The sequence below is a fragment of the Parus major genome, chromosome 18 (genome assembly GCF_001522545.3).
Source record: "Parus major isolate Abel chromosome 18, Parus_major1.1, whole genome shotgun sequence".
Lineage (NCBI taxonomy): Eukaryota > Metazoa > Chordata > Aves > Passeriformes > Paridae > Parus > Parus major.
The window spans coordinates 3788474-3814587 of record NC_031786.1 but is presented as its reverse complement, the minus strand read 5'-3'; the positions used below and the strand labels follow the sequence as shown (position 1 = coordinate 3814587).

The 26114-nt window shown below is 37.0% G+C and overlaps 1 protein-coding gene across 6 annotated transcripts; it reads left to right on the top strand.

Annotated features, from left to right (window-relative positions):
* Window positions 1-126: 126 nt before the first annotated feature.
* Window positions 127-25824, top strand: RHOT1 (ras homolog family member T1). Of its 6 annotated transcripts, none has more exons than XM_015645935.2 (21): window positions 127-269; window positions 3868-3926; window positions 5734-5815; window positions 6737-6780; window positions 7555-7608; window positions 7970-8022; window positions 8554-8662; window positions 9234-9335; window positions 10703-10801; window positions 11208-11316; window positions 11869-11989; window positions 12681-12765; window positions 13131-13276; window positions 13888-13988; window positions 14200-14330; window positions 14682-14765; window positions 15496-15615; window positions 15962-16161; window positions 17540-17662; window positions 23063-23206; window positions 24659-25824. In XM_015645935.2, exons 1-21 carry the CDS (start codon window positions 233-235, stop codon window positions 24774-24776), a joined length of 2121 nt encoding a protein of 706 aa, XP_015501421.1. In that variant the 5' UTR covers window positions 127-232; the 3' UTR covers window positions 24777-25824. The 6 variants fall into 6 exon arrangements, with proteins under 6 accessions (XP_015501421.1, XP_015501420.1, XP_015501422.1 ...); XM_015645934.2 differs by having other exon boundaries at window positions 15959-16161; XM_015645939.3 differs by having other exon boundaries at window positions 155-269; window positions 7970-8165; window positions 15959-16161.
* Window positions 25825-26114: the final 290 nt, after the last annotated feature.

The window sequence follows — 26114 nt, the reverse complement described above, 5'->3', positions numbered from 1 at the left end:
TCAGCGCTCGCAGCGGTCACTGCCAGCCCGAGGAGCCGCCGCCTTCCGCCCGCGCCCTCAGGGGCGGCAGCCGCCCCGCGCAGCCGCCGCTCGCGGCCGGTCCCTCGCGAGCCGCCGTAGCGCGCCCGCCCCGCTCCGTGAGGGGAGCCCGGGCAGCCCAGGCCGCAGCGGTGCCGCCGCCGCCGCCCCGCCTGATGTGAGCGGCCCCGGGCCGGGGGCAGCGAGCGCGGCCATGAAGAAGGACGTGCGGATCTTGCTGGTGGGAGAACGTGAGTGCCGAGGCAGGAGGGCCGGGGAAAGGCGCGGGCCGCCGGCTGTCACATCGCCCCGGTTCCGTGAGGCTCAGCCCGGCCCGGGCGGGGAGCCTGGGGCAGCGCCGGCCCCGCGGGACGAGCAGAGGTTGCGGTGGGCTCGCTGTGACCTCTTGGAGCGCGGCCTGGAGCCCCTCCGCTCCCTGCTCTGGGCACCAGCACGGCTGGCACTTGATGGAATTGTGCTGCTTGGACGTCCCTGGAGATGACACCGGGGTGAAATTCTAGCCCCGTATTTGGCCACGGCCTGTTTAAACTTTTAGTTTCCTTTTTTTTTTTTTTTTTTTTTTTTTTTTTTTTTTTTTTTTTTTTTTTTTTTTTATTTTGTACCCATGTGAAAATCACACTTGCATGTTTCCCATTTACTTTGGAAATGAGTGGCCTGATGTGCTTCTAGTGGTTATAGGTCGGGTATTGTGGATTTAGGGCCAGGGACTCCCGATCCCTTTTTTTGCTTTTATCTTTTTGCGTGACCTTGGATAAATAGCACACACATACGTGCATGCCAGAGCTACTGTTGGTCTGGATTTTTTCATGTGTTCCTAAAATTGTGTCCTGAAATTCACGCTTAGGTACCAGAATAATTGACAAGGCTTGCAGAGGCTCAGCCTTCTCATCAGTATAAATAGCAGCAAGGAGGTTCTGTTAGTTTGCAAAGTGAGCTTAAGTTCCTCGAGGGGAAAGAATGCAGAGTAATTACAAAGTGTTATTAGTAAAATTACCTAGTTATACTACGAATGTGGTACTACTAACAAAAATTTCCTGAGGATTGAATGCCCCATATGTATTTATAGTGCAGTTTATGCTGTTGTTTTATCGTGCAGGTTGGTTCTGTCTGTACTGCATAGAAAGGCTCTCTGTGACTTTTCTAGGGAGGAATCTTGAGGGAACTGTCACTGTACAGAAAGAGCTAACCCATTAAGATTGTATTTGCCTAGTTTTGCGTGACTGTGTTTAGGAATTGGTGCCATTGAATACACAGTTTAATTCCTCTTTAGAATATATGCCCAATTTACCTCACTGCAAGGCTGTGTTCTGGGCTGGCTCTGTGCAGTTTCAGCACAGGTGTAACAGGTACTTTGTTTTGGCTACAAGGTTCACTGTGTGTCCAAATGGGAATGTTAAAGATACAGGTTTCTTAAATACAGCAATGTGTAGTAAATGGCACACATCAGAGATTGTGAGGATCTCTGTGTTACACTTTTGTTTGACTTGTAGTGAGGAGGAGGGAGAAATTTGTTTTACAAATTGGTAAAACTTGTCAGTTATAGTGCCAGTCCTGACTTGTGTGTGTGTTATGTATATTTATTGGTCTGAAACCACAAGTTAGTCCAGACCATATAAAACTTGTTAGATGGTAACAGCAGACCATCAGGTTCAGAATCTGAAATATGCCAACAATTCTATATTGTAAGCCTGTTCCAAAACTCAGCCTTTTTCATCCCCAGTTGTCCACAGTTTAGGTTTAAGTTGGTTTAGTCCTCGTACGCAGGGTACAAACATCAATTTTTAATAATCAGTAATTTTCAGAATATTTCAGCATGTTATGCAGCATGATAGAAAAGACTTATATATGAGAAAAAAGACAAATTAACTATCATAAAGTGCTGTGCTGCTTTCCTTCATTCCAGTCAGCTGATACTGTTTAGGCTGTTATTTCTAAGACTATAAACAGATTGGGAAAGAGAGGGTTGACCTAGATTTGAACAAAATAACCCAAATCTCTATACTAGAACCTATGGATTTTCATAAAACTCAAGGAACTCTAGAAAGTTCTAGCACTTCTAAATACTGAACATTTATTCACCAGTAACACAAAATTTTCTATTTTTAGACAAAAGAAATGGGTTTCTATATCTGCAAAGCCAGTTTTGCCACTGTTTCAAGTTAGAACTGCCTTGGTCAGGTGCAAAATACACATCACTATTTTCACTAAAATGAATAACTTTACTAACCTGTAAGGAAAGTACTCATCTTTTTTCCATATGGAAATAGGAGAGCTTCTGAAGCTCCTTCAATTCTGTCAGGATGAAAATTAAGATGGAGTTGATGCAGGAGGATGCCTGGCAGTTTAAGTTAGGATTTTAGCTCATTTGAGTATCTGTGATGGAAACACAACTGCATTGCTATTGGGAAACCTGCAACCTGGTTCACTGCAGGGAGTACCACCAGGGAAAAGTTTACAGCTCTTCTCTGTAAGGAAAACAGAAATCTTCCTCCTCAGAACAGCTTTTCTTTGCTTTTCATAATTTTATTACAACTACTCTTCATCATGGTAAGTTAAAGAGAAGGTTTTATTTCTGGATGTCAGAACATGTTACTGTGCCAAAAATAGACCTAGATAAGTTGAATATACACCGACTGGATCATCAGTAACACCAGTTCCTGCACAAAATCAACCAGTGGTACAATCACATCTCTTTGTCTTCCATATTCAGAATTCTATACAGTTACATGGAAAAGTGTAAATGCAGTGATATCAGCAGAACAACTTCTGCCATCTGGTGACATTTTCTGTTGGTTTCAGTAGGAACAGTGACCCAGGCTCTGACTGATGGTGAGCAGTGCCTTGGTTGGTAGCACATTCCTGCTGGCAGAGGTGCTGGTACATCCAGGGTGAACTTGAGTTTTGCTTGAATTGAGAGCTGTTGCAAATAGACACTCCCAGAGGATATTTGAATATGAACATTTTGGTTTTTAAGAAATGCCTCAAAACCAAATAAAGCAGTAATAGTCTTACAAGGCTACCAGAGGACCAGAAAATTGACAGATGAAGGGCTTTAGAGAGAGTGAAACCCTGAGAGAGGTTACCAATTCTTGCTTTTGAGTGGTCACACTAGAGCTTCTCAAAACCAGGCAACTAAGTTGGGTTGTCAGAAGTCTGAACTTTGGAGGTAAACAAAGTCATTTATTTGATTGAATGGTGTTGGGTGGGTACTGAAGCTGAAATTATCATCTTGGATTAAGAAAACTATGATTTTAGAAGGGTTGGTGGCTTGGGGTATTTTTCACTTTCAGTGGGAGGCAGCTCATTTGTATGTAAGGGATTAAGCTCTTGAACTTTAAAAATAGTCAAAGTAGTGGAGACTTTGTTTCTGCGCTCTTGTCCATCTCTCATCCTTGGTATTTTAGGACTAAAGTGCAATCATCGTATCAAGAATTCTATAAAAACAGTTAATTTCTACATGCTTTTCTGTGTGTTTTCTTTGTTTCTATTTCTGAAGTTATATTGAAGTATTTCTAATTTGTTTTGATTATTTGTTTGTTTCAGTGTTCTATGTTAAGTTTAAAACTGGCAATTCTTCTGTGTAAGGCAGAGCAGAATTCACTTCCCTTCTGGAGGAAATGCAGAAGTGGGAGATGGAGGCCAAGTTTTTGCAATAAAGGAATTATGAGAAAATTGCTATCATCCATATTTAATATGATTAAACAACATAAAAACTTTTTATGTGGTGAATTGGGAAATGTTTTTAAAATCTTCCCATTTTAAGATAGGGTACAACTGTTAAGTTTAACAAAATAAATTATCTAATATCTGTTTTTAATGCTTTTGCAGCCAGAGTTGGGAAGACATCACTAATTATGTCTCTTGTCAGTGAGGAATTCCCAGAAGAGGTAGAGCACTTTTATTTGTTTTCTAAGTTTTATTTCTATCCTGTCATATAATAATTTAATAGACTCTGCTCTAAAGTAATGTTTAAAAACAAAATAAAGTTTAAATTGGCAAAAGTGACTTAAGGAAGAGTGAGGTAGGAAAGTTCAAATGTATCTCTGCATGAAGATTAGAAATTCAAGTTTTATCTAAGTGTCTTTCTTATTTTTCATATTGTTAATTAGTCTAGTGGTTTTATATGTGATGAATGGTAGTCTCTTTAAAGAGCTGCAATTGGTCCATGTATTGGCAGCATATTTCAATGAGAGACACATAAATGGGAAGGTGCTGAAAGAGACTGGACCATGAATTATTTGTGGGGGTATAACTTTGCCATCTTTTGTAACTAAGCAAGACATTGCCTTTACTTCTGTCTTTGAAGAATGTTTTATTGACTCTTGAAGTAAAAACTGCAGAAGAAACTACTTCTATATATTATTCCTTTAAGAAGCAGCACATAGTTTTCTTTGCTGCATATAAAGAACCACAGCTGCTGCAAATAGTTAAGCTTTTTACACATAAACATGAATGTTTATTTCTTCTGATCACAGGTCTTAAAATAGACATCATGTGCTGCTCTTTGAATCTACTCTGCTCTGGGTTTAATGCAAATCAGTAGGTTACCACAGTTCAGGAGTCAAGACTGGATTGTAAACAGAACTGAATTTTGTTAACATAATTGAATTTAGTTCCTAACCTTGCAGGTAAAAAGGAGATCCAGTTCCTTTGGCAGGTAGTTTCTCACTGTATTTAGTGAGTTGTAGTCCTCTGTTTACTTCTCAGCTTCTTCCTGCAATATAACCTAGAGTATTTATCTATATTCACATGTAGAGAAAAAGCATAATTTATAACACAAGATCTCACTGAAATTACAGAAAAAACTTTTGTAAAAACACTGCATCCTATAAAAGCTGCTGAAAGAGACCTGCGCAGTTCCTCAGGCTAGTCAGGAAGATCAGAGCAACATTATGGAGTCTAACAGGCACTTCAGGCTTGGAAATAAGTGTTTAATGTACAGGGTGTTATCAGTAACCACTCTTGAGGAAGATCTGAGCAGAGCATGAAGCTTTACAAGGAGACATACTTGGGTGATTGACTTTTCTTTTTCCCTTGTTTTGCTAAAAGTAAAGTATCATGAAAGTTCAGTGTCAACAGGTGAAAGGCAATAAATAGATAGGAGATTCTCATTAAAATCAGGTTAATGTTGATTGTTCCTGAATATTGATTAGTGTTCTTTTGAAGAAAGGGCTGTCAGAGTTTACAGCGTTTTTCAGAATTAGCTTTTTTTACCATCATGTTTTGCTTTGCAGGTTTTTCTGAATTTAATGTTTAGCACTGTCGGAAGCAAAGACGTTGTCAGGTTACAATTGTGTAATAATTGAGACTTGTATTTTGTCTGTCATGCTTGTTTAGATATTGGATAGAGTGGGTTTTTGTTTTACAGAAGTATTCATTGAATGTATCCTTAACAGCATTGTTTTTCTGCGAAGCATGCAGGAAGTTCCATTGTTATATAGTATATAGACCTAGAATAGTATATGTAGCAACTAGACAGGTAAAAAATGAGAAGGTAGCAGTGACTTTTAGTACTTTAAAAAAAGAAAACCAAACAAAAACCCAAAAATACTCAAAGAGCTAAACAACTTGAACAACTAATATTAGTTGCTCTGCTTAAAGCTGACTAAATGGCAGCTGTGTTATAGTATATGACTTTTTTCACCATCTGGATTATCTTGAAAGGTTCTTTCTTGCTGTTCCTTTCAACCCCAGGTTCCACCCCGAGCTGAAGAAATCACCATTCCAGCCGATGTCACTCCTGAAAGAGTGCCAACCCACATAGTGGATTATTCAGGTAGGGACTGCTCAGTACCATCACTGATTTGCTGTGGAATTGTTTGACTCAACAGTCCCTGTCACAGTCAGACAGGTCTGGGACCAGAGCTACAGGTGGCAGAAGCTTGGTGTAAAGTAGAAACTTCCTGAATTTCTGAGTTAGGACACGTCATGATTTTGTGTCAGTTTACTCTTTTGTGGTTTTTTTTTGTATTTTAATCTTATTACTGAATAGATAACTAGATGCACTCTGAAGGTTCATGTTCTGTCATAAATCTGTGCAACTGTTGCACAGCTAGAAAAACCCTTCTACCATTTACAGTGCAAGCCAAGAGTCAGGCCATGTTAGCAGGTACCTTTCTGTCTTCTCTCCCATCACTGCTGAGGAATCTTTGATGTATTTAACCACCTGGGAAAAGAAATAGTGTTTTATTGCTGTTGTTATTGTTGGACTTGATCTTAAATTTTATGTGGAGTGAGTTTTTCTTTCTATTGAGTGCATTTTTCATAGATTCAGTTAACAGAAGCTTGGTATCATTATAAAAATCATCACCACTGTAGTAAAATCAACATATGTCATATTCTGATATAAAAGGTTGCATTGTAGAAGGAAGGGACTGTTGAGAAATGTAGAAGGATGCTAACTATGACTTGTTCCAGAGAGAACCTGTCTACAAATATAATTATTCCTCTTCAAAATAGCTGTAAAAAATTGATGTGCAACAGCCTGTTTCTATCTTATGAATTAGTGGACCAATATAATTGCTGTTTTGGAAGGAGCACCCATTAGAATATTTTACAAAAAGAAGTTTAAATAACAAGGCTTTGACATACCTGTCTGATGAACATTTTGAAATACAGTAGTTCAGTTTCAGAGTTTATTTTGATTATGTTTGTAGAAGTTTTAGTATCAATTAATAATTTCTTCTATCAAATGCAGAAGCAGAGCAAAGTGATGAGCAGCTTTACCATGAAATATCACAGGTAAGTGTATTTTAGTGTTTGCTAGAAAATATTTCCTAGTTTAGGAGAAGTTTTTCCTTTGAAGTTCTCTTCATTAGATGGGCTTCAGTTTGAATTGAAGGAAAAAAACCTTTCTTGCTTGGCATTTTCTATTTTGTTTTGTGACCTGTGCTATAGGAAAGATGTATCTATTTAAGAAACCTTAAATAAAGTAGGTAGGTACTGACACTGTGTTGGTGAATTGAGCTTTGTCCTTCCAAGTGAAAGGACAGAACCTAAATATCCTTTAATCAGCAAGCCAGTTCTGTATAAATAATTCTACCTTGAGAAGATTCATTTTGCTTCTATCACACAGTACTATTGCATTTATGAATAGCACAGGCTTCTTGGTGACTTTGTCATCCCTTCTGATTCCTATTTTCAGTTCTTTCTGAGCACCTTTGCACATTTTCTGCACAGTCTGTCATGGTGTTGTGTTCCATTTCTGGCATTTAGTTTGGTGCTTCAGTGGAGGCTGCACATTATGACTCTTCAGTTTGGATTTCCTGATGGCACAGGTCTCTGCAGGCACAAGCTGTGACTCTCACACTGCAAAACAGGCTTTTGGGCACTTCTCACCATATAAGTTCTTTGTTTTAACCTTGCTGTTCAGGCTCCAAGTAGCTTAAACAAGCCAGGAACAGAGTTCTATAGTGAGTTTACTCTGATGTTGTTTTGTATGGTTTTTAATTGTCTGTGTTGCTCAGGGGTTTCTGAACACTGGAATTCCATGCCTTTCCTTTCTTTTCATTACAGGCAAATGTGATTTGTATAGTCTATGCTGTCAACAACAAGAATTCTATTGATAAGGTATAGTAACACTTTTTATCCCGTTATTGAGATGTAACTTGTGCACTGACTTGTAATTGATGTCAAGCTGAAATCTGGATTAGACATTTCAAATGTTTGAGATGGAGTTTGAGATCAGCTGTTAAGAGAATGAAGAGATACGGGTTTGCTTTTGTTCCATTTCAACCTACGAGTATTCAATCATTTCACTTGTCTGAGAAAGTTGCTCATTAATGAGCTCCAATTTTTGTTTCCTCCTTTGTGGGTCAGTATGTGCCTTTTTGGGAAAGAAGCAGTAGCAGTTGTAGTGAAACTTGTGCACAGTTTAGTCATATTTAATTTGAATATGTATTTTTAATGTCTGTTTTTAATCCCACTTTAGGTAACAAGTCGATGGATTCCTCTCATCAATGAAAGGACAGACAAAGATAGCAGGTGCTTAAGTAAAGATGAGAAGTGTGAATTAGGCTGCACATCGATGGGTGTCAATGAACAGTGTTGAGGATGTTAATTGTTTAAGAAAATCAAATACTAAACTTAAAGTTTATATAAGAAGTCCAAGCAGCAAGAGATTTGAAGTATGTAGGTCTGTTATATGTGCCAGCAATGTTATTTATTTTGAATTTTATGGGCAGCTTTTACCAGGTGTGTTTATATTTGCTGTGGTATAACTGGCTTTTCTATTATCTGTATAGCTTTTCTATTGATTCTGGTTTGGGTAATAACAATCTGATTAGTTACTGTTGTATTTAAATGTGTGGAATCAACAAGCAGTACATTTTTGTCTAAGTGTATATCAAAACTTTATTTAAACTGCTGTCATTTAGTTTTGCCCATTGCCTCCAGTGGCATTTAATTGCATCTTGAAAATAATACAGTGGTTTCTGATGGGACATAAAATGCTAAATTAAGATACATATTTTTATCCATCTGTCTTTAAAGCTCTTAATATTCCTTTGTTTTTAGGCTGCCTCTTATATTAGTTGGAAACAAGTCTGATCTAGTGGAGTACAGCAGTATGGAAACTATCCTTCCCATTATGAATCAATATACAGAGATAGAAACATGTGTAGAGGTATGCAAAACTTTCTGAAGTTAAAGCAAGTAACAAAAAATACATTCTTCCCAAGCATGTATAGCAACTTTATAGTAGAAAAAGGGATTCTTATTTTTTCCAAACGAAATATTTCAAACATGAGTAATTATAATAGTGAATTTATATGTTATCTTCCTTTAGGGAAGATAACACTATTGTATAATGAAATGTTACTGTCAAATTCTAATATTTAGAGCCTCCTCGCATACTTCCTATTAACAAGGGTTTTCAATTTAATATTAAGCCAGACAGATGTCTGCAAAGTATTCAAAATTGATTTAATATGGATATGTGGATATGTCTCTTTGGTTCTTTTCCCAAAGGAGATACAGCTTTTTTATTTCTGTTCTTGGTATGACAGCAAATTGTAGTGAAACCTCATTTGTTAATTAATTGAATGGGTACAGGGGCTGAATGTCTTTTTTCCAAACCAGCCCTTTACCGACAGGAGGGGACTAAGTCTTTAAAGATTTGATGCCTACTTGAATTTCAGAAGAAATTGCCAAATAGTCAAGAAACTGGGTCATCAATGTGAGGATTTCTCTTTCAGTGTTCAGCCAAAAACTTGAAGAATATATCTGAACTATTTTATTATGCACAGAAAGCTGTTCTACATCCTACAGGTCCTCTTTATTGTCCAGAGGAGAAAGAGGTATTTATCCATAGATTCTCAGAGCAAATAATTTGCGGGGGGATGGGGGGATGAATCACTTTCCTGTTCTTTCCTTTTCAGTGGATTTTGCATCCTTTAGTGTGTTCTGTTACCAGCACCTCACCCCCAAATGTCAGGCATTGCATCCCAGAGCCATGGGGGTTGTTTTCTGATGTATGAACCTGACCTGTCTTTCCGTTTAAAGCAGTGAAGACAGTTTTTGTTGCCCATGTGAGCTGCTAGGTAAAACGAGAAGCTTTGCTAATGGCTTTGAGCCAATGTAATGTGACCCAAATTATGTCTTCAGTTCTTCTTTAGATGTACATTTCACAGGAACTCCATTTCTTTCAGGGCAAGCACTCTAGACTTGGCCTGATACAATTTTTTTTCCTGAGAATCTTGTGAAACTTTGGCAAAATGGATAAGAAACAGGTGATGAGTCTGGTTTTTAGGTATCAGGTGGTTAGCTGAGTGTATTATGAATATTTTTTTAAAAATAATTTCCTGGGCAAATACAAATAGAATCTCTAATTCTATCCATTTAGTATTGGGAAGTAGGAAAGTTGCTTCAGCTGTAAATACTTTGTTAAGTAGAGAATCAGAGAATAACCCTGTTTTGATTTCTTCCATCAGAATCATCTATATGAGTTAGTAATGTTGTGATAAAATTGTTGTGCTGAAATCTTTTTGGTTTTCCAAAACCAATCACTATGCAATCTATGTGACCTCTGTGAAGAGAAGAGTCCATCATCACAGTAGTTGTTGGGAGAGAATTACCAGTGTCTGTTTTCCTTCACTTGGAAGGTATCCTAGCAGTTCTTTTGTCCTAGAGATAGTCCATATGCTCAATGCTTTGCCTGGTAGATGAATGAGCCCTGTGAAGGTTTTCAGTATTTGATGTTTGAAGCGAGCTGGCTGTAGTTGTAGACCTGTTTAGTTTTGCAAAGCACTGGGATCTTAAGGGTTTTTTTTTCTCCCACCAAAAAATGTTTTGGGGGAAAAAATATTTAGTTGTTTCTTAGTTTTCTATGGCAATAAGACTGAATTTAAAGAACTGAGTTTTATTTTTTTAAAATAATTTAGTAGTGCAACCTTCAGCTTGTGAAGAGCTTGAGCTTCTTCTAATAATTGAATAGAAAAACATTTAATGTGTAATTTCTTTAAATTTATGGAGATGAATTTATTAATTTTTTTTTTTATTTCCTCTTGCTTTTTACTTATGTGTACCTGTGAATGAGTGTTTCTGTTCTGAAACTGTAAATGAAGACTAGTGTGTGTTTCCATGTGATTGAGCTGCCTGGTGTCATTCAGTGTAATCTTTTCATATTCAAGCTTAGAAAGATACTGAACTTCCTTTTATTCCTTAGATGAAACCTGCCTGTATTAAAGCATTGACTCGCATTTTTAGAATTTCTGATCAAGATAATGATGGTACTCTCAACGATGCAGAACTCAACTTCTTTCAGGTACCTCTCTAGCTTATCTTTCCACCATGCTTAAGGGTGAATTGTATAATTCTAGAAAAACAAGTGATTGGTTTTGAATAAATAATAGGAAGGTGAACTGTAAGGGAATCAGGCCTAAATACTAGGTCTTAAGTGTAGCATAGAAGAATGGATTTGTAAAAACAGAAATGAAATTATTTTTATTTCTTACCATTGTTCAAATTTGAGTTCAAGAGTAAAATTTAAAAAATCTATCAATGTACTTAAAAATAAAATGCAATTTGTACACCTTTATTTCCACTAAAAAAATTGGATTGTCCTTAACTAGCTTATCAGAATGTATAAGGCTGTATTTCATACAGGACATGCTGTTTGTCCACCTCAGTAGCCAGTTGTCCTAACATGCTGCTTTTGGGTTTTGTGTTAGAGAATTTGTTTCAATACACCACTGGCACCTCAGGCTTTGGAAGATGTAAAGAATGTAGTCAGGAAAAACCTAAGTGATGGAGTTGCAGATAATGGATTGACATTAAAAGGTGAGTCTTATTTAACTCCTAAAATATGTGTCTTTACACAGTTGATAATCACTCTTACTTGAAAAAAGTGGTCTTTTGGAATATGATCTCCATGTTGATTTTCAGACTGCAAGAGCTGAGCATACTAAACAGTGATATCTCAGTGTTCTTTGAGCCCTGGGAAGTGCCAAACAAAACTCCTACCCAGTTGTTTTGATACAGGAAAACTAAAAGCAGTCTTCCATGAGACCCCTCTCCAGATTCCTCCAGGCTAAAGCTTTTTGTTTTAAACTATTGAAAATATTGGTTTTTTTAGAGTAGTAGCTCTGAAATGCTACTACTGGAAAAATCAAACAACAACAGAAAACCAAGGGGATTATTTTACAAATACCATGATTTCTGAATGCTCAGTCTGTGTAGATAATGCCCATTATAGATAGATATTACCCATTAAAATCCTAATGTGTATTTCAAACTTTTTTTGTTTCCAAGTCTGATACTGATTCTATTGAAAACACTTGTGGCAGGTAAAGCACTTCAGGGCCTTAAGATTTCACTGTTTTTGATTTTTAGGTTTTCTTTTTCTACACACACTTTTCATTCAGCGAGGAAGGCATGAGACAACTTGGACTGTTTTGCGTCGCTTTGGCTACGATGATGACTTAGAGCTTACACCAGAGTACCTGTTCCCTCCGTATGTACCACTTCAGCTTTCTAAACTTGAGTTTAGGCTGTGCTGCTCCTGCTTTGGCAGGAGGAGAGGGTTATGGCAGTGTGTTAATTTAACACATTGTTATGTCAAGTACCTCCCTTACTTAATGACCATCCAGCCAAAACCTTCATGTGACTGAACACCACGAGGGAAGAATCCCCTTGTGCCAGATCATGTTCTGTTCTCTTTCTTGGTAAGAAAGGTGGCAGAAGATATTCTAAATACAAAACTGGAACATAAATCTGAGCAGTGGTTTATTGTATGTGGCATTAAATTCTAAAAGACTTGTCAGTATTTTCATAGCATTTGAGACCTATTGAAAAGCCCCAAATGACAAAGTTAAGAGATTGACCAATTATGTGGCTTGTGTTAAAAAATGTAACTGCATAATTTTTTATTAAAAAAACCCAATCCTCAAAAAACAAATCAAACCAACAAAAATGTGATTACTGTAGAGCTATATATTATATAATATAAAGGCACTCACTCATCATTTTATAATTCCTAATAAAAAGTATGTGCTTTGATCTGTGTGAAGATAAATTATTCAAGTTAAGTGCCAAGGTCAGATACTAAATGTTACAATTCATAAAGTATGTATTTTGAGTTTTAATATTCTGTATTTCATAAACAATTAATGCTTCTTGTATTTGTTTTTGTTTTCAATAAACAGCTTAAAAATTCCCCCTGACTGCACAACAGAACTAAATCATCATGCATACTTGTTTCTTCAAAGTATTTTTGATAAACATGATTTGGTAAGCGTTTCATTTGAGTGTGTGTGTGTCTTTATATTTACAAGCCTTGGTTTGTCAGGAGTTTTGCTAACAAAAACGTGTTTTTATCATGATGCAATTTTATTCAGAAACTGGCGTTAGCTCAGTCTGTGGAGCCAGAGCTGACCTGCAGCTTATGATTGTCTACAAGTAGACTTGGCAGTTACAGCTGTAGTACCAAATTGTTTTTAACTAGCTCATACATTTAATCTTATTTAAAAGCAAGGAGAGAACAATGATTAAAAAGAAATAAGCTTAGTTTCTTGAATTTTGCAAGTGTACAGCAAGAAAATACCAGTTAGAATAGACACAAATTATATTATGTCTGATACCATATTTTGTTTCAGGATAGAGATTGTGCTTTATCTCCTGATGAACTGAAAGACTTGTTCAAAGTTTTCCCTTACATGCCATGGGGACCTGATGTGAACAACACAGTTTGTACAAATGAAAGAGGATGGATCACATACCAAGGGTTTCTTTCACAGTGGACGTAAGTGTGATACGGGACATTTTAGTAGTTGTGAATTTTGGATATGATCATGTCTTTGTAGATTCCTCTAAAAGCTGTTGGAAAGAGAAGTTGTATAGTTGAAAATATCCAAACAGTCAAGATTTTTTAGCCATCCAGTGGCTTGATCTTCAGACTGTTGTTATAACCTGTTCAGGATTTGGCCAATATTTAGTGCTAACAGTGAAGAAGTGTCTCTTCAAAATGTGGAAATTCCTTTGATCCCTGTTGAAATGTTATTGCTGTTGTTCTGCCTCTTAGAGATGGTTTGAAAAATGGTGCTTGATAATGAGTGGTTTTTTTTCCAAATTTAAAATACAGAAAATGAGAAAAACATTATTTGGGGAGATGAGAAAATACAGTGTGGGCTGATAGGCCTCAGCAAGTTCTGCCTTCATAGAGTTTGGTGACCAGTAAGACTGGTGAAATTATCACCATTTATTCTCAGAGTCTTCTGTCCTTCAGTACTGCATAGTGCCAGGAATGTTTCTATCATGTCAGTCTGGAGATAGGAGATAAGGTTTGTTTCAGTATTATAAGTAATTAATACCCCAGATGGTGACAATTGAAAGTTCTTTTGTCTCCTCTGCCAGACTAACCACATATCTGGATGTGCAGCGTTGCCTGGAGTACCTGGGTTATTTAGGGTACTCCATACTTTCAGAACAAGAATCTCAAGCATCAGCAATTACAGGTAATAAAAATTTGATACAATACAGCAATTTAAATTTGGAAATACGCTAAAGAGTAAATTTTTAATGGTTCATCTATTTTCATTTACTTTCTTTTGCTTTCTGCTCAAGTGAAACCTTTGATTTAATATTTTTGAGAGACTGTTTTGTGTGCATTTTCATGTTTTCACAAGCATTTATATCTTGTGAAAAATATTTGTGTTTTTCCAAAAGTGACAAGGGATAAAAAGATAGACCTCCAGAAAAAACAGACTCAGCGAAATGTCTTCCGATGTAATGTTGTTGGAATGAAAGGCTGTGGGAAAAGTGGAGTTCTTCAAGCTCTTCTTGGAAGAAATCTAATAGTAAGAAACATATTGCCTATATTCACCTATATATGCTCTTGAGTTTAGATTAGAGAGCAGAAGTGATTTATCTTAGAGCTTTAAGGGTTATTACTCAGTTTGCAGACTTCTTTGAGGAAATACAGAATTACTAAGGAGGAGTTTGGGGTTTTTTGGTTTTGTTCTATTTTGGCAGTGGCTATTGCATGCAATAATGACATGTGCATCATAGATTATAGCTGTGTCTTTCCTTGCAAATAAACCAAAGATTACTATAATTTTAATTAATTAATAAATGGGGTAAACCAGCTGTTCAAATCTAACTTGAAGGGAAAAGTTACTATGGTCTAACATGAAATTCTGCCTTTTCAGAGACAGAGGCAAATACGTGCAGAACACAAATCTTACTATGCCATTAATACAGTCTATGTATATGGACAGGAAAAATACTTGCTGGTAAGGTTGCCTCATTCTTGTTTGCCTAAGACTGGTTAATGTTAAAATTCAGTGAATTACTCAGAGCCTTCTAAATTCATTTTAATTCTCTCTTCTTAACATGGATTTCCCCCAGTTATCCCAAATAACTTCTGGGGTTTTTTGTTGATAATTCAGCTGAACCTGGTCAGACCTGTTATTTTTGAAACCTTGATCTTAGTTGTACAAAACCTAGTCCATTTATGAACCCACTGCAGCATATCAAATACATTGTCATAAATGATCAGAAGTCAGTCTACCTATTCAGTAAGAAGCATCTGTCACATAGAGTGATTAGAATAGCTAAAATTAGTGTTCAGTGGGAGAAATCAGTTCTTTAAGGCTTGTTCCATTCTAGTTTTTCTTTATGATAATAAGATCTCTTTCTTTGTTTTCTGAGATCCAGTCCTGCTCTGTGGTTTTCTCTGTAGGATGAATGCCCATTTCTGTGGGTGTTTAAGACTTTGTTTTAAAGTAACCATCACTTTTTTTGTTGAGGTGGTGATTGCCTGCAGATGTAATGTTAACAACTCACATATGCTGGCTACATGGTAAATTCCTACTGTTCTTTTTCATTAAATCTGCCCATTGTCAGTCCATTAGTTTGAAGGATACATAAAAATAAGCCATAAAAATTATGAGATGAGTTACAGAATTCCTTTAACTGTATAATGACAAGCTTTTCTCCCTCTGCAACCATCTTTTTTTCCAGCTACACGATGTCAGTGACTCAGACTTTTTAACTGATGCTGAGACCATATGCGATGCTGTGTGCCTGGTATATGATGTCAGTAATCCTAAATCCTTTGAGTATTGTGCCAGGATTTTTAAGGTTTGTAGAGTTTATATTTACAAACCTCTATATTTATATTTCTTCTCACTGACCAAATATTCATTATCAGTTACCTGACCTATACACTGGTTCTAGTGCTTAAAAGACATTTTATTTCTAAGTGGTGGTTATGTATCAGAGTACTTTAGCAGTGGTGCAGTTCTGTTACTCATACAAAGCAAACATCTACTTTTCTATGTGAACTGCTCTGCTTCTAGAAAGAAATGCCTGACTTCAGTGCCATGAATATATCTTAATGCTGCTGCAACCAGTGGAATACAGCCTGTTACAGGTTTAATGTGTAATACACTGTTTCTTTCACTTTTTTTCTTTAAATTTGCAGCAGCACTTCATGGACAGCAGAATACCATGTTTAGTGGTAGCTGCCAAGTCCGACTTGCATGAAGTTAGACAGGAATATAGTATTTCTCCTGTTGAATTCTGCAAAAAACACAAAATGCCTCCACCCCAAGCCTTTACTTGTAATACTGCTGATGTGCCGAGTAAGGATATCTTTGTTAAGCTGACAACAATGGCAATGTATCCGTAAGTACTGGAGCTGTTCTGTTTTCCATGTGCATGGTCACACAGCACCACTCACTGCATGCCATCGTTAGCCACAGGATGGAACTGCCTCACTGAGCTTTAGCAACAGAGAGACATGAATGGCTTGAATAGAATATTTAAACTATTGCAAATTGAGGAACTTGGCATATATCCAACACAGAAATCAGTCTCAGCAATTGGTGCTAAGGTGTTTTTGAAGAATACCTTAGTTCATCCAGCTCATGATGCAAATTCCAACAATCAGGGCTCTGTTTGGTCTGTATTGGAGATACAAAAAGTATATCATTTTTCATACCTTGATATTTTTGAGAGTGAGTTTTACTGTAATCCTTGTTGGTAGCTCAACTTGACAGCTGATAACAAGCAACGGCACCGTCGTGCACAACGGTTTCCCCAATGCACTGCTTAAAGTACTTTTTGTTTTCAGGGTGTTTATTACTATGTGCTTCAGTTCATTAATTTAATAAATCTTACAAATTTAATACAATTTTTTTATAAACATCCTTGGACTTCAGGTACAAGACACTTAAACTGAGATTCTCCTTCACTACACCTCACTGTTGCTAAACTCATTTTGCATCTCTTTTTTTTGGTGGGTGAAGCTTTTAATATGGTGATGAACTACATAAATATTACAGCAGATGGAGTCTAGTATGACAGCTGACATTTGTTTTAAAATAAATAGAACTAATGTCACTTTCACCCAAAATAATAGGGTATTTTTAATTATTTGAAACTGAATTTACTGATTTACATCTGTAAAGCTTTAGTTTTGTTTTTGGGTTGTTTTGGTTTTTTTTTTCTCTTGTGTTCATTTTGTAGCACTGGAATACTGGGAAACCACTGAAGTATAGCACTGACCAAATGTCTGTCATATCAATATTCCTGCTTCTCCCTTAGTTTTCAAGCATGTGTGTTTGGTAGGGTGGGAAAAATAGAGGCAACGCTCACCCTGTAAAGAGTGCATTAGAAGTGGTAGAAAATGTGGCTTCCTTTCCTTTGAAAAAGGGGTGTTACCTATTGCTGTGCAGATGTACTCAGAAGCCTTTAAATGCTTCCCTTTTATGGAAACTTTTATAAATTCAACAAACATTTTCATTGATGTTTATGTTTTGCTGTTAAGATCTGTATACAGTGGTGACACTAAAATGTCCAAGACGTAGAAACTCTAACCTTTAAATTCTGCACAGCTGTAGTCGTACCCTTTCTTTCCCGGTGTATTTTTTTTCCTCCTCTCCTTACTCATTCAAATGTACCTTTTATTCCTAAATCTCTCTCTTGGTTGTGGCACAGTCCTAATGTGCACCTGATTTAATGAGCAAGATTTCAACTCCTGTCCTTCTGTGTGTTTTCGCAGCCATGCCCGGTTACGCTGTATGTGCGCCTGCAACAGGTGTACATTTTGCATCTGTCAGAACTTCCTCAACTCAGACTTGCTGCAATCTGTAAAGAACAAACTCTTCACTGCAGTTCTTAACAGGTCCTTAACTTTATTTACTAGGTACCAGGTGTGCTTTTAAAATAAAGGGTGTCTTTGAAAAAGCAATTGGTAACCTTATATACTGCAGATTTTTCACTCCATATCCACTAAATAGGCCAATTCTTCCATAATTGTCATAGAATTATCAAACTCAGTTTAACTTGGGGGTTCTTTGGAGCTTAGTTCAGTCATTTTTTCTGAAACATTACCAATTTGGTTGTTGATTCAGGCACTTTGTGATTGCAGAAATACTGTGCAGGAATTAGGACTGTGTTTTTAGGGAACTGCTAATAGACATTAAGTAGTGTCTACAAGTCTGTGTAATGTTTCTCACTTGAGACATTACAGGTTTGTTTAGTATTGATTAGAGGTAGTGCCTTTTAGATCCCAGTTACACAGATATTTTCATAAAGGCACAGCTAGACTTGAAGCAGCATCATGTAACATATTACATATTTATTGTTGCTAATTTGATATTTGGGAGTTCATAGAATTTCTGTGTGTGTGTGTGTGTGTTATGCTTGGTTTACACAAAGAGTGGGTATTTTGTGTTAAAAAATAATCCAGATCTTTTAACATCCAGTTCCTCTCAGAATGAAATGCAACATGTAAGAAGTAGTAAATGCTTAAACATTTGCATTTCCAGATACTTTTGGAAAAACAATTGGTAAAGAGAGATAACTGGTTTTCAGCGTTGAAAACAGTGCTATAGCTTATCCTGTGTGTACTGCAGGCAGTTTTTGACACACAGGATTTACTAAAACCTCAGCACTTGTCATCTCACCCAAGCAAATGGGAGTTCAAACCAAACAACGATTGCAGTGCAGTGGTTCCATGCTCCATGGCTTGCTTGGAGGCTTAGATGGTAAATGTGTTTATTTGAAGGCCATGGTTGGAGTATCCTGACATACTGTTGGTCCATGGATGTTGCTACTTGTTGCAAGATTTCAGATGTAGCTGCTCCACGTAAGAGTGTCTGTATGCTTTAAATGCAAATGACACATGCAGGAGGTCTGCTGATAACACCCACCTATAGGACTGAGTATTTGCCTTGTCAAATATCACTTTTATCCAAGATACAAGTGTTAACTGCAGAGTGAGAATTCAAGGAAGGGTGAAAAACTCAGTAGCTTAGGATAAGACTGAATGAGTGAGGCTCTTCATGCTGCATCTCTTCTACAGCAGTCATTCCATAGACAGAAATCCCTTGAAACAGCAATCTTTGCATGTTGTCACTCTAAAACTTCACTGAGCAGTCACTACTAGAAAATTCCAGCTCTTCATTCTTGAGGCTGAAATCACCTCTAACACATCTTCATGTTTTGGAACTGGTATGGGTTGCTCCATTTGCTGTTGTGGTTTGTTTCTCTATTGTATGGGTTTTTTTGAGTCCTGCATTAGACATTGAACTTCATTCCTCTGAAGTGCTGTCAGGATCTCAGGGTACTGAAATCTTTTTTTGAGGTTTGGGATGCTTCCACACCTTATCACTAGGGAGACTGAAACAAACATAGGAATCCATTACTGCCTAATTCAAATGAGGAGAATTCTACATAAATACTTCCCTTCAGAAAGAAGAAAGATTTGCTAGAATCCCCTTGTCTCTCAGTCACTAGGGTTTGTTCCAGGTTTCCAGCATGCTCACTTCATCTCACCAACTCCCTAACCAAACACCTTGCTGCAGGTTATTTACCATTCAGCACGTGAGCTGCTGCATAACCACATGTGATAGAGCTGGAATACCTTTAAACAAGAGGGGCCATTGTAGGCACAGGAGGCTGGAGATGGATTTCTATTCATTTAATGATGTGTGATTAGATTAGAGAAAGTATTTGGATCAAGAAGGCCTTTCTGATTCAGTTAGTTTCTATAAGTTCTCTTATTTTGCCTTTATAAGTACTTACTGTTAGGTCAGATAGTTGGGCAAAAGTTAGATAACTGATGGGGAAAGGAGGTTTCTGGCAAATACTTGATTCTCGTGATCCCCCTCCTATTCCCTTAGGCTGTGGAAGCTTTTCAGGTAAACGAAATTTTTCACACTGGACCCATTCTTGTGCCCTTTGTTGCTAAGTAACCCCTAAACACTGTTACCAAGGCACAATATAAAATCCTATTTGAATATTCCCACCGTAGTAACTAAAGGAAAAACATTGCCTCTGTTGAACTGAGAAACTTGTTCATGCCCCACTCAGTTCCTCATCTGTGGATAAACGTCAGGGGCTCACCTGAGAGTTACAGGCTGTCAGAAAGGCAAGTTCAGCTTGGAGACTGCTGTGTTGGTTTGAACTACCCAGGGTCACGTTTCATTGAGGAAGGAAGCACAGCATTCAAAGCACTGGACATGCATGTATGAGACATGTTCATATCCTGTAGCATTTTTATAGTTTTAATTTCTTCTTTCCTTTAGGTGTTCACTTATATTTGGCTGGCTGGCACCTAATCTCTTTTTACTACATTGTTTTACCAAAAGCAGGATTTTTGCTTTTGTTGTTCTAACCTTTTCTTGAATGATGAGCTTGGATTTTTGACTTTTTTTCCCCTTGGTTTCAAATCATTCATGATGCCTTTTGCTTGTATAGTAGTGGTATTTTTTTTCTGTCAGCTAAGTTCATTTCAAAATATGATGATCCTAATGCATGAGAATTGTGTTGTTCTGCAAGGAGACTTCTCAGAGGATATTTTCTTTCTAAAGTTTTTAAAACATTGAGGAATTTAAGTGAAATTATACTTTCATATGAAACCTGGTTGTTTCAAGAATTATTAGTAAGGTTTTGCTTTCTGTGACAACCTTCCTTCTGTGAAATTAAAGTTAACACAATACATTTTTGTAGTATTTTCCTGTAATAATGGTAAAGTTCTAAGAGTATAATCCAGGATTTACCTTTCACTATGTGCAGTGTACAGAGTTGTTTTTTGGTTTTTTTTTCAAAACTTGTATATTGCCATTAGATCTAACTGCAGAAATCTATCTCTACATTTAGGTGTCCCCCAAAATAGGACGTTGCTCAATGACACTCCCAAAATTATATTAGGACATTAGAAATTGATAATTTATTTTTCTCCTTCTCTAAGCTGTTTGATGCCCTAGACTGCATAGAAATTTGCAAAGCTATGTTCCCTGATTTCCTTCTAAACAGAATGTAATGAATTGGCATTTTATATCTATTTTGAGGTTCTGTGGATAACAAGATGTATTTGGAGCTTTTCGCATTTTGGATGACTAATGCATGGGGGAAAATTCTAACTGCTGGACTTAGTTTGCATCCTAGGAAAACATGTGCCTTGAAGGGAAGCTGCAGGAGCTCGTGCAGGTTACATGATGCTTTTGGAATTCATTTGCTTATATTTAATGCTAAGAACCTTTGTCAGAGCAGGCTGCTGCATGAACTTGTTTCGAGTTCTGCTGTGAGTAGCCATGTGAGCAGCCTGTTGGGCTCAGCAGTCTGCTTTTAAAATGCTTTGGAAGTTACTATAGGAATGTTTTTGAACTTCTCTATTTAAGGATAAACCTTCCCAGACATGGGAATTATTCCGCTCTGACCTAGGGAAAAGTGTCAGCATCAACCCATAACTCAGCAGTTTTCTGTGTGTAGCCATGGCAGGCATGCTCAGTTAACTTCTTAGCAAGTGCATGTGAAAAACTTCTTGTGAGTTGTTAAAATCTCTTGAAAAAAAACAACTGTTCAGATTTCAAAGATCTTATTCAACAAGTGACAAGATATTTGGCTCACTCTTAAGAGTAGGTTGAATAAAAAACCACCATTTTTTCTTTATTTATTTCCAAAATGTACATTAAAATCCAAATTTTGTGCCAAATGCAAGATTTCTAGACTTTTGTATGTGTGGAACTAATTGTATGATTAAGTACACACAGCAGCCTGTCTTATTATCAATAAGCAAGAGTTTCAAGTATAGCTTAATTTATGGAGTCCTGACTACTCTCTGTGTGTAAAAGTGCCCATCTATTTAGATGTTTTACCCTTGGAGAGAATATTTTTTCTAATTCAGGGTTACTCTCTTTCTAACAAGGCAGTGAAAATTTCTACCACTGGTGAAAATTAGTTTCATAAACACAGCTAGGCTGAAAAAAAGTTTGAATGTTATTTTTTGAAAAGGTGGAATTTTTCAGTGTGTATTGAAAAAGGATTTTGTGCATTGTAGCCACCTTCATGTCAAGGAACCTGCACTAGAAACAAATATTGATCCTTTTTTATTATCTCAGATTTTTTGTTGTTGTTCCTTTAATAGCACCTAAACAATATTAGAGATTAAAGTTGTAAAAATGGATTTTATGACAGCATAAGGAACATTGAAAGAAGAAAAATTGGATGTTTATGAAGTTGTAAAGCAGTTAGACATCCATAATGTTCTGAATTTCAGTTAACATTTAGAACATTGGATTTTCAGGCTGAGACATTTGGAGTAGATTTCCTTGAGGTTGTAGAACAAGTCCCTGTCTCGAATTAGTTCCTTATTTAAATGAAAGAGTCTGCTATTGTTAGGCTTAGAAAAGGGATCAAAGCCAATTTAGTCTCCCTTTAGACATTACAAGAGGATTTAATCATGACTGAGAACATGTTAATTGTTTTTAGAAGGATGAAGCGTGCTCAGCAATTTTCTTGCATTCTATTAAATATGGACATATGCAAAACAGGGCAAACTATAGATAGGAATCAGAAAATCTAGATGTGAGAGATAGTGCTTTATGAAGCAAGTAAAAGTATTAATTTGCAATTGTTTAAATTTGCATTTTTAAGGGGATGGGGTTTTAAAATAGTTGGGCATTTGAATTTACCAAATTAAACTGGAGACTTGTTACTTAGACAAATACTCATCCAGCAGTAGAATAGGTACTGTGTACTATCCAAGAGAACTTGTAATATAATCAAGTAAAATCATATTACCTACAAGTGATTCATTTTACATACACAGATTAGTTTTATAATTTACAGATCTGAAGACAAGGATTTTACAGCTTTTACTTAGAAATGACCCCAAACTACCACTGTAGTGATAAAATAGTCTTTGAGTTCTCAACAGTAGTGAGATCTCATCAGTTTTACAGCTGATGTGCATATATGGTGCAGGGGTATTGCAGGATCCTGTGGGACACATGGAAGTTGAGGCTGTGGAGATGGAGTGGGAAGAGAAATCCAGTTTCTTAAACAGGTTTCTTTGTCCTTAAAGCAATGGCATTTAGCTACATGAAAACATACATAGCTTATTAAAAGCACAAACTCTATTTGTTTCTGGTTTTCCCCGAGCACTAAGTTTTTAACAACTGCGCAAGAATCAGGGGCTAGGTGGCTATAAATCAGAAATTCTCTGAGCTTTTTTGATTTGAGAGGGTTGCTGTTGTTGAGCCATGCAATGAACTGCACTGTGCATGTGTGTGAAAAGGTTAAGAGCCTACCTAGCTGAGGTGGGGGCCATGCTGTTAGCAGACGAGGAGAGCAGGATTATGCAGCAGGTGCACGCCGTCCACTCTGTAGAAGATTCCATCTTCATGGAGTCATCTCTTGGTCCACGTTTGCTTGAAGACAGGTAACAACAGCCAAACCCAGGTGACTTTGCCATTGCATTTTCCCTTTCTATCCCTCAGCAAGCCACTTGACATCCAGTTTGCAGAGACTTTGTCAAAACTAGCTGTAGAAAAACTAATGCTTGCAGGAATTCTTGGATTTGGTCTGTTCTATAACCCAGCAAGACATTCTTACATAAGATCAGGATTTTTTAGACTAAAGAGCAGCTGTGTGTGCATCAAAGAGCCTGTTCTTCAGCATGTGGTATGGCAGAACACTGATTAATTATCTGGCTGATATGGCTCCTGCAAATGTCTACTAAAGTATATCCAAAACTGGTTTTGTGTGTTTTGATAGCAAGTAGCAATTCCTGCTCTGTTAAACAGCTTGTGAGCTACGGCTCTGCAGTTCTCACTCTATGAACTCCTATGTGTGCTTAGGATCTCTGTGCTCCTTTACTTAACCCTCCTGCAGCTTCACTGAGTAGCCCGTGGTGATTAACAAATATAAAATATGTAGGCTAGTGAAGTTCTATTCTGAGTTATATCTCTAAAGTAAACAAACAAAAAAATAAACTTTACTATGGTTTAGGAACTTTCTGTGCTTTGAATTATGGCATTTACAATAACTTGTTTTAAATGGTAGCTCCTGCTTTCTGGTAAGCTGTCATACTTCAGACTGCTGTCGAGGGTGTTTAACTGAGCATGTTCACAGACTTCTTGCAATATTTGGGAGAGTTGGGTCATTGCCTGTCTCTACTGTCATGTGAGATGTGGCTTTTTCTGTCATACAGTCACTCCATACTGTCTTTTTCTGTTGGTGTCATCATCACTGCTTGTTTCACTTGCACTCTCTCTTAGCTTTCAGCTTGGTGTTGGATGACTGTTTCTGTTGCTGTTCTTGTGACTGCTGGGAAGAAAGGGATTAAAAAATGGTTTGATTCTAGCTTTTGGAAAAATATTACTTGCTACTTGTCAGTAAACTTTTTTGGGGGGATAGAAAAAGTATATATTCAACAGGACTGGGAAGTTTTTCATGGAAAAGCAGAAACAATAAAGTCAACATTTAGAAAAGAAAGAAAGAAAAAAAGGATTTTGCTAGACAGAGTTGTTCTCACTATGAGTTATTAATTATTTGTAGCTATTTTTGTTTCATTTTCCTGAATGCTTGCTTGTACTCGGAAAGGAGACACCCTGCCCTCCCCACATCCATGAGTCATTATCTGCTTCTGCATTTCTCCTCAGCCGTGTGAGCGCTCTGGCTTCAGGGAGATTGGATGTGGTCAGGGCTGAAGATGAAATCCCGAGCTTTAAGAAAAGCAAAATGACTGTTAAATGCTAATAAGGCTGAATTGTGAGCTGTTTGCCTGTGACAAGTGTAGTGATGAATTTCCAAAAGCAGAGTAGTTTTGCACAAGCTGTCTGGAGTTCCTGTCATGGAATTAACCTGGTTCTGTATGTGTGTTAAATTTCAGGCATGTGACGCAAGCAGACCTCAAGAGCTCAACGTTCTGGCTCCGAGCAAGTTTTGGTGCTACTGTGTTTGCAGTTTTGGGTTTTGCCATGTACAAAGCACTACTAAAGCAGCGATGATCTGAGAAGAAGCACATCTGGCCCTACCAAATAAATAAATAAATAAATAACCACTTTTATGTACATTCTGAATGCTTTAAATTCTGCTAGAAATATTTATATATGCAGAGTTACTTTATTAATATTTGTAATTCATGCATAAGATTATTTTAAATTATAGCTCTAACTACAGTATTGTGTAATGTGTGGAAAAAAAGGAATTGCATCTTAACTGCCAGCTAAAATGGCTTAACTTGTGAGGCCAAAAGGGAATTTGTTGTAAATAACTTGTACATATTAAAGCAAGTGAGACATTGCTTCTCAAAAACCTATTCAAAATACCGTTCTTAGATGTTCACTATGGTGACATTCTAGTGTATAGGTGAAATTCATTTTCAGTAGAGTAGACTCAGCTCAAGGATCATATTTCCTCAAGGATTGCTTATTTATTTCACTTTCATCTGAAGTGACTTCATCTTTTTGGACTATAAGCTATACCAGGCAGAATTTGTGATTTTCATTCATATTTTTAACTGATGAACAAATTTGCCCCTCTAATCATGTATTTCAGGAATGAGTTACCTTTGCTGTCCTGGCCTATGATTTTGTATTTTACATGACCAGTGACATATATAGAGTCTGGTTTTCCTTTTAAAAGGAAAAAAAAAAGTAAACTTTAAAAACTGCCAGGTCAACTTCATACACTGTATGTAACCCGTGTTTTTCATTTTTCACTATGTTGTGTTTTACAGCCCTCATGAATCAAGATGAGCAGATTTTGTATGTTATAAACTGTTATAATTTGGAAAGTGTTGCAGTTTAATTTCTCACATCTGTCAGTCATACTCATTGGAAGCTGTGTATAAGAGAAAACTACAATAGTACACAGTGCCTATTCTACTGTAGTATATTAGTTGCATGGATCACAGTGCATTCTGTAATGGGCTAGAAAGCTATAGACACAGCTTTTTTAACGATCAAGTAAACCAAACATTAAATTCCTCGTGACAAACCTATTTTTCCATTGCTGGCCTTTTCAAGTATTTCAATAAAATAACTGTGTACTGTGTCTGTGTTTTTCTTACTTTTCTTTACCTTTCTGTGCCCCAAAAGGTGGAGTTTAACAGAACTTCACCTTTTATGTGAATTGTTGCTGCCGGTGCAACAATTGTAACTTGGAGGTTACATGTCTCAGCACTGTAGTTTCTCTCATGCATCCATTAGAAGTTTATTTCTGATTTAAATCAGAAGCCAAAGTGCCTTCTATGATACTTTAAAGCTAAAATGCAAATAGTCAACCATGAATTTTATATTTACTGTTGGGTAAAAGAGTGGGAGAAAAGACCAAATAGTTCAGTG